Source organism: Trypanosoma theileri (genome assembly GCF_002087225.1).
Source record: "Trypanosoma theileri isolate Edinburgh chromosome Unknown TM35_Tth_6_V1, whole genome shotgun sequence".
NCBI classification, from domain to species: domain Eukaryota; phylum Euglenozoa; class Kinetoplastea; order Trypanosomatida; family Trypanosomatidae; genus Trypanosoma; species Trypanosoma theileri.
In genome coordinates this window covers 55,274-64,031 of record NW_021639848.1, presented here as the reverse complement: position 1 = coordinate 64,031, position 8,758 = coordinate 55,274, and the positions used below count along the sequence as shown (strand labels likewise).

General features: G+C 39.2%; 4 protein-coding genes across 4 annotated transcripts; all 4 read left to right on the top strand.

Annotated features, from left to right (window-relative positions):
* On the top strand, positions 1–1,422 carry TM35_000061150 (uncharacterized protein; the record flags this gene model as incomplete). Its single annotated transcript, XM_029023152.1, has 1 exon — positions 1–1,422. A coding segment is annotated over one exon (1,422 nt), but the record flags the coding sequence as incomplete, so codon positions are not given.
* Positions 1,423–2,064: 642 nt separating this feature from the next.
* TM35_000061140 (uncharacterized protein) lies at positions 2,065–2,379 on the top strand (the record flags this gene model as incomplete). Its single annotated transcript, XM_029023151.1, has 1 exon — positions 2,065–2,379. One exon carries the CDS (start codon positions 2,065–2,067, stop codon positions 2,377–2,379), a length of 315 nt encoding a protein of 104 aa, XP_028885175.1.
* Positions 2,380–2,947: 568 nt separating this feature from the next.
* Positions 2,948–5,569, top strand: TM35_000061130 (uncharacterized protein; the record flags this gene model as incomplete). The annotated part of the gene is made up of 1 exon (XM_029023150.1): positions 2,948–5,569. The coding sequence occupies one exon, from the start codon at positions 2,948–2,950 to the stop codon at positions 5,567–5,569; it is 2,622 nt and encodes an 873-aa protein (XP_028885174.1).
* Positions 5,570–8,082: 2,513 nt separating this feature from the next.
* Positions 8,083–8,391, top strand: TM35_000061120 (uncharacterized protein; the record flags this gene model as incomplete). The annotated part of the gene is made up of 1 exon (XM_029023149.1): positions 8,083–8,391. One exon carries the CDS (start codon positions 8,083–8,085, stop codon positions 8,389–8,391), a length of 309 nt encoding a protein of 102 aa, XP_028885173.1.
* Between the last annotated feature and the right edge of the window lie 367 nt (positions 8,392–8,758).

The following is an 8,758-nucleotide window of genomic DNA, read 5'->3' as shown; positions in this document are numbered from 1 at the left end:
AATAATAATACGGAGATGCAGAAGAAGAATAAAGAGGAAGAGGAAGAGGATGAAAGTCGAGATGTGTATGTCTTTTTCTTCCCTGGTGAACATGTAGGAAGTGTAGGAAGTGGACGATTTATAAATGATGCGAGTTGGTTAGCCTGTGCAAGTGTTGGATTAGAGAATTGTACTTCACTGGCGTATAGGAATTATTTAAATTTCACTACAGTTAACTTTACAGCTATTGATACATTTATTGTTGTGGATCAAGTGGGATATAGTGCCGCACCCTTATTTTATCATGTGGATCGTAGAGTATCATCTAATCTTTCTTTCTCTACCAATCATAATAATAATAATAATATTAATAATAATAATAATAATAATAATAATAATAATAATATTACTACTATTATGGAAAAAGAGGAAAAAGAAGAAGAGGAATCTGCACAGCAGAAGGCAGAGGCGTTATTAGAACGATTAGGTGTACAACGTGCGGCTACTTCACGATTACCATATTCTCCCATTACAACCGTATTAGATCTTCTTTCTACTACTAATACTACTACTACTACTAATAATAATAATAATAATAATAATAATAATAATAATAATAATAATAATAGTCAAGAGGCACGTGAAAAGGTATTCCTTACACTCTCACGGTATAATACTACGTATATGAACCCAAATGTCTTTACAGTACTTGATCAAGTCAATAATAAAGATGATGAAAATAGCGTTAACGTAAAGGCCGTTATAGAAGCTGCTGATACCCTCTTGCGTTTATTACTCTTACATACTTCTTCATCTTCATCATCATCTAGAAAAACAAAAACAATAACAACAACAGAGACATCTGTTACTGTAGATCGTCAAGTAGTAGAAGCATTATGGAATTGTTTTACTGTAAATATTCGTTGTAAATATCTTTTCCCATACGGTGATGCAGATGGCAATACGGCTCCATTGACTCCTGATTATAGTGTAGGTACTATGAAAGATAATAGAAATCATTATTCCTCTAATAATAATAATAATAATAATAATAATAATAATAATAATATTGGGATTCTAACACCCACACAAGCAGCTATTGAGAAAAGTCTAAAGCGTTTAGGTTGGCTGCATACATTACGGGCACCAGCTGTTTCACCACAACTGCGTATACCCGAAGGTGATTGGAATGGACCATGGGAATATGATGAACATTGGATTCAACAACAACAACAACAAGAAAAAGAAAATAAAGAAAAAGAAGAAAAAGAATATAAAGATATTACTTCACGTTATGCTTTACATGTAATGAGTTTGTGGGAAGGAAATGTGGGAGCACGAGGTATAATGGTGGGATCTGAATCCGCAAGTGCGATTTTTCTTCTTGGGAGTATGATTCTATCGGCGTGTCTCTTATTGTTTGTTCAACACTGTATGAAGTAGAAGTTAAGTTAATGGAGAGAGGAATCCATTCTTCTTATTTGTTTACTTTTTACTTGTTTTTTTTTTTTTTATTGTTGTTATTGTTTTGTTTTCTTTTCTTTTCTTTTCTTCTTGTGCGTGATTTGTTGGTATTTGTGCTGTTGTGATGTGGTGAGGGGTGAGAAGAAAGAAAGAGAGATATTGCTATCCAAAAAAAAGAAAAAATCCCTACATGTCAATATATATATATATATATATATATATAATGTATTTACATTTACCTTTGCTTCTGTGTTTGATTAGATAGATGTGTGGGTGTATGGGTGTGTGTGTTCTCTTTATTACTCCAATACAAGTAAACGTGATATTTTATCTTTTGTTGTTGTTGTTGTTGTTGTTGTTGTTAATTTCCTTCTTTTTTTTTTTTCTTCTTCTGGTGTGAAGGTTATTAGCAAAAATTATATATATATAATCATATATTGAACACAAAAGTAATAAAATAAAAAAAATAATACTACTACTACTACTAATAATAATAATAAAAAACACAAAAAAACGAATAGTTGTGAAAAAAAAAACATACAACATTATTCGTTTAATCATTTTTAATATCAAACAATCAATCATACTATTAACGTTATCAAAGGGAAGAAAAAAAAAAAAATGCAAGTGGAAGCGATATCCAAATCAGGTGATAAGATTCTCTTAGATACATCACCAGAAACAGGTCTTGGCTTTGCCCCTGGTGATATTGTCCATTTCAGTAAAAGTATACGTAATGGAAAGGTGGCACTTATTCGCGGTAAGGCAGATGGATTACTGTGGTTCTCTGTTTTCCGTACAGTAGAGGAGGCAGCAGGTGTAGAGGCTCTACAAGCACCAGTGGATACCGCCAGTTGTCGTGCAAAGGAAGAATTTATTCGACAGTTTGGTTGGGTTGTGGATTCTGTGCGAAATACAGCAGCCACTGCCAAGTGAAGAGAAAAGGAAAAATAAAGAAAAAGAAGATCATATATATATAGAGAGAGAGAGAGGGAGAGAGAGAGAGAGAGAGAGAGAGAGAGAGAGAGAAAGGTGAAGGAAACGAATATGAAATCTGTGTTAGTAATCCTTTGCACATAGGTAATGGATTAATAATCCTTTATCTTAAATATATATATATATTTGTATGTATGGTTGGCTCAGTAGCTGTTTTTTTTTTTTTTTTAAGAACTCTTCTTGTGCTTTTTCTTTCTTTTTTTGTTTTCTTCTGTATAAAACTAACCAAATAAAAAAGAGTACAAATATAAAAGGGGTATTAAATAGAAGAGAGTCCCTTGCTAGGAGAGAAAGAAAAAAAGAGGGAGAAGTGTGTCTGTGTAGGGAGACACAAGGAGAAGAAAAAAAAAAAAAAGGAAAAAGGTGGTAGGAAGGGGGAAAAAAAGAGGAAGAAAAAACGAAAAGAGGGAAAAAAAGGTGAGGAAAACATATAATAAGAATTAATATTTTTTTTTTTCAGGGAAGAAAAACATTGAAAAAAGAAAGAAGAAAGAAAACAAAAAAAAAAATGATTCGGCGGAGTCTTATAGTTCCCTACTACTGGTCTCGTTACCGTATCGCATCTCCTATGCCTCGTTTTGATGGTCCTGCCCCAGTGGCAGCTCCACAGAATATGAACAGCACAAAAACAAATGAGTTTATTGATCCTATAGATGATAAATTCCCCTTAAGTATTCGAGGTCCACTTGTTCGTCCTGATGTACCAGAAGATCAATATGTGGATAGTTGGTATGTATGTACATCTATGACTCATCATCTTGGTGATTATAAACCTTGGACAGCCAGTGCACCAGCGAATGCTTTTCGTTTTCGTCCATATAATGAATTTGATGCAAAAGGAAGGGAATATGTGCAGTATATGCGGGAATTTGCTCGTTACAATAATAATAATAATAATAATAATAATAATAATAATAGTAAAGGAGATATACGTATGTCACGTGGAAAAGGAGAGAAAGGATTTCCATTTCGAGATGCATATTTAACAAAAATGAATGAGGCAAATCAAACTACTCCACCACCTACATTAGAAACTATTATGGATCGTGCTGTACGTGAAAAACAACAACATTCTCGTGTATTAACGCCTATGCAAGTACAACGAGATGTGGGTCGATTGGAAGAACCACTACCATGTGCAGGTAATATTCCTGTAGACCGTAGTCAATTCCCTTTTCGTTGGAAAACAGAAGATTGGTATGAGTATGAAGTTTCTAAAGCACGTAATCGTCGATTTGTGTTTGAAAATACAGATGAAGATGGTATTCAAGGATCAGAGGTAACGTATAAAATTGTATTAGAAGGTTTTTGGGATCATCATGTTATGAAATTAGCGGAGGATGTTTGTATGTTTCTCCGTGATGTGGGACGACAATTAATGGAAGAGAAACTCACATCTGTACGGCATATGTTGCAAGGTCTCAATGGTAATAATCATAATAATAAGAATAAGAATAGTCAGGTGAAACATAATAATGATGGAGGGGCCATAGATAGTGAACTTTTAGCTGCCTTTAATGCTGCACGTGTAGGACCTTTTGGAAATACCGCTGATATGTATGATGCGGAAGAAGTGGCAAATTTTCTTCGTAGTGAATTACGACGATTAGAACAACAATGTATATCTGTTATCAATCGTTGTAATGTACCTATACCAGGAGCCACTAATCTTTATGATCCACAAGTCTCTTGGCCACATGTGGAAAAGTTAGAACCCTGGGTACGTATGGCAGAGTTTTGGACATCCTCTTCTGATACTTCCTTTACAGAGTTGGAGATGTCTACTGCTCATTATGAGTTTCGTAAACACTTTCGTGTTATTATCTGTAAGTTACCTTTTCAAAGCACAGAATTTGAAAAACGTATGTATGATATAAGACATTGGTTACATCGACAGACCTCTTGTGAATTTCATACAATTCACAGAAAAAACATTCTCCATGATGCTTCTGTGTTTCCCACTGAACATGATCCCGCTACTCCCACAACACATGAACACCATCGTCTCTTTTCATTTGCATTAGATTGGCAAAGTGCACCTGTAAATCGTCTTAGCGTACATACTGTGATGGAGGGTGAAACAGATTGGAATCACCTGGCACAACAATTGGGTTGCACTGTACAAGAACTTAAAGATGAGAATCCGTCTGTGGAAACGCTTACAGTGGGTGTTGTACTTAATATACCTGGAAATGCTACACGTCGTTTGAGTAGTTTTGGTGCAGTACCACGTGTGTTACCACTACAGACTTCGTTATCATCATCAACAACAACAAAAGAAGAAGGGAAAAAGCGTATTCAAACATGGGAAGAAGCTGCTGCTGTACTTGGTTGTACAGTGGAAGAACTACAGCAACTCAACAGTCACGCCGCTCTCACATACAAACAAACCGAAACAGGTGAAGGTATGTTTGATGCCTCTGTGAAGGAACTCCTTGTACCAGTTTCCTGTTGGGATGCCACCTCTAAGGCGGAGTTCAGTGCCGTTGAACCGGTATACGCTAGTGATACACCTGCTAGTATCGCCGCTCGTCTACACTGTACAGTAGAAGAATTACAGCAACACAACGGCGGCATAGAAGGACTATCAGCACTTCTCCAGCAATCAGAACAACAACAGTATGTACGTGTACCACCCACAGCGGCTCATCCGCGTCGTCATGTGGAGCCGCAACTTCGTCCGAAAGCCGCTACAGACGCTCTTCTTGCCCGTACAGAAGCCGAACTTGCACAAGAGCAACAGCAACATGGATCTATGCATATTCCTGATATGCCAGCGAATGCAGCGGCTTTCCCACATGAGTATCACACCGCTACCTCACGATTCCCGCAAACCCCACGTGAACCAGATGCCGCTCATGACTGGATGGCATATACCGCACGATACTTGGATAAACAATTCACACACGCGGCGGAACCAGCACCGGTGTATAATGTGAATCGACTTTGGCCAATGCAGCAGGTACCTGGAAAGACAGATCAGACACCATTTGAAGAAGACCAGACGTGGTTACTTCATCCTATTCCTGTGCAACAGATGGAGTTACATCACCCAGAGAAGGATCTGCAGGACTTGCCATTTGTGAACCATGAGCAATTCCCACGATCATTGGAATGGACCGCACCTTAGGCGAAGCAAGGGGGTGGGGCTGAGGGAGAGGAAAGGAAGAGAAGGAATCTTTCTTTCTTTTTTTTTGCGATTATTACTATTTATTATTTATTTCAATATGTTTCACTTGCTTGCTTTGAAAATATTTTTTTCTCTGTTTCTTTCTTTGTGTGTGTTTTTCTTCTTGTTGTTTATTCTTTTTTATTATTATTCTTTTTTTTATTATTCTTTTTTTTTCCTAAAGTGGTGTGTTTTGTTGGTGTTGGTATTGTTTTTATATTCTTTTGATCTAGGGTGTGGTAGAGTCATAGGGGTGAATAAAAACAGTAACGATGGCAGCAGAACTCGCACACATTCTTAAAAAGAAAGAAAGTATTCTCGCATTGGAGCCCCATCTTGATCGACGCGTTGTAGTGTCGCTAGTGGACAAGGAAGTCCATGGTGTACTTAAAGGATTTGATAACAACATCAATCTCGTCATCGCAAACGGGGAGTTGTGGGTAAAAGACGCACTTGTACGGCGTATTGGCGCATGTGTTATTCGAGGTGGTTTACTCGTGAGTGTTTCCTCAGGTGATACTGTTATTCTACAGCAGAATCCCTTTCTGTAATAACAAGTGTAACAGTAAAGAGAATTGGGGGATGAGAAAGGCAAAGAAACTATACCTTCTGACGCAGTAAGGGGGATAGGAAGATGTGTTTTTGGGATTATATCTCTGTGTGCGTGTGTGTGTGTATATGGGGATTGTCAGTGGTTTGGAAGGAAGAAAGAGATAGAAGAACCAGAAGAGATCTGCATACATACACTCATGCAGAAGAATACACACATCGTCATTCTCCTCGTCTTTGGTAGTTTTGTATACTCCTTTGAAGGTGAAAAGAATTCATACGGTTTTTTTTCTTTTTTTTTCTTTTACTTTTTCGTTGAAAGTAACGTGAGGGAAGTAGGGAAATAAATGAAAAAAAAAAAACATACCCGAGGAATGAATCACGCATACACACACAGAGACAGAGAGAAAGAAAAAAAAAAAAAAGAGAAAAAGAGACATGTGTGTAAGGTGTGCACCTTCTCAAGTTGTTGTGACTATACAAAACTCCCCATACTACAAGTGTGAAAGAAAGAAAGAAAAACATGGAAAAAAAAAACATAGTTAAGCAAAAGGACACACTTACACAGAAAGAGGGTGTATAATACTGTTGTTTTTATTCCTCTGAACGCTCTATTTTTAAATATTACCCTTTTCTTTCCTTCTTTTCACTAGAAGAATATTTTAAGCCTTGCTTTTCTCCTTAAAGACAAGAGAAGAAAGAAAAAGAGAAAATAAGTTACTTCATCGCCTTGAACCCTCCATTCCCGTAATATATATTCATTTCGGTATTATTTTTTTTTTTACCCCGATGGTTGTTCCCTAATAAATAACAGAACTGACGAAAAAGGAAGTGCTTAGAAGCCCTTTTAACCCGCTCTGCCCATTGCAAGTTCCACCCTTTAGACACTTTCATATGGCTGCGGTTTGCCATCTAAATATGCCCTCCGCAGGATTGTTCTTTGATGCGACGTAACCCCAAGTGGCCCGTATTCCGTGCGAGTGCAAAACTCTCTCTATCTATTCCTTTGGCCTCTGAAGTCAATGCCACGATGTGCGGATCGTGGGATCGCGCGGGTATTAAAGTAACATCATTTATTAAAGTCGTCCTTGGGTGGGGTGAGCTGTTATTAGTGGGAAACCACCTTTAAAAGTGTTGTACATGTGCGTACTGATTTTGTGTTTCTCCTTTGATAATATTTTGTGACACCATTCGAATGTGTAAGCGGAAGAAAATCATGGTGTTGAGTGGGCTTATCCAATCCTGGATATCCAATTGCCGTTGATACCCTATCTACCCTGAACCCCGGTATTCACTGTTTCCGGAACCGAAAATCGTTCTTTGGTTTAAAAGGTTCTTTTTGCAAAGCGACATGGCACGTAGAGATGTAATGGCCTATACGATCACAGCAGAAACAGTGTGCTTTGTTGGGAGGTGGTGGAGCCGAATGTTTCCTTTTCCACTCCACGGTGGTCTGTATGAAAGGATCATCCCCGCTTTTAAGGCTCAACGATAGCCTCCCGAATGTCCTCCATCTTCACTCCCGGGAAATCCTTAACTGTTCGTATTATCCGCGTCTGCTTGTAAAGCTATCATCCCATTTGAACCTGTTGCGCCGTCATTCCTTCATTACGAATAATGTGTGTCTCCATTGCAGAAAAATATTCCATGCGCCGTTTTAAGCTGGGCCAGAATTTGCCGTCATGGGAAAAGTTTCCCGGTATGCGGTCAGTCACCAATTGGCTGGGTGATGTCTTCATCAAATAATCTATCATTTCCCTTAAAAGGAACGGATCTTTTCCTCCGGACTGATTACCTCGCTCCATGCCATCTGTCAGAGTTCGTGTATCCCCCGATAACCCAAACTTGGGCTTTCCACGTGATCCGTAGCTGCGTTATCCCCTTGCCAAGCCATGTGTGATACATCAATGGTTGGTTGAGTGGAAATGTTTTCTTGTTTCCAAGTTGACCCCTCTGCTGCTCTTATGTTTGGGTGGGACAATTCCGCCACTGAAGCTCTCTTTGCGAGAGCTGTTGTGGCGCCATCGCAAATTGCGCTTGCATTTCTTCCAATGGCGTTTTTGCGGCTATGGCTTCCTGGCAAACATGTGCCATTTGGTTTTGTAATTCCAGAAATTGCATGTTTGCGTTTTGTTGTGACTAAAAAGTTTTATCCTCCAATTGCGCTCGCGCGCGCTGGTACTGATGGTATAAAAATAATTCTGCCTCCTCCACTGCTGCCCATCGGGCGCTGAAACGCGCGCGTGCCCACCACCTCATCCCATGGGAGGCAGAGGCCCGCAGCCAGAGCGCAACGCGCGGTGCCGCAAACAAAAGCGCAACCACCACCAGTACATGTAGAAAACACAAATCACAACGGCAAAAACGAGATGGCGCGCCTGGCGCCCCCAAAAAAATACAAGGGTGGGGTCCGACCCCGCCACACGGACAAGTCCGGGACGGCCCGGGACACCCCCTGACCCCACCAAGGCGGAGCAGCACAACGACACAGAGGCTACGAACGACCAAAAGACGAATAACAACTAGTAGAACACCAAAATAGTAGAGGCGCAACTATTGTAGAGGCCGCCTGCTTCGACCAGAAAACTGCCACCCCACCCC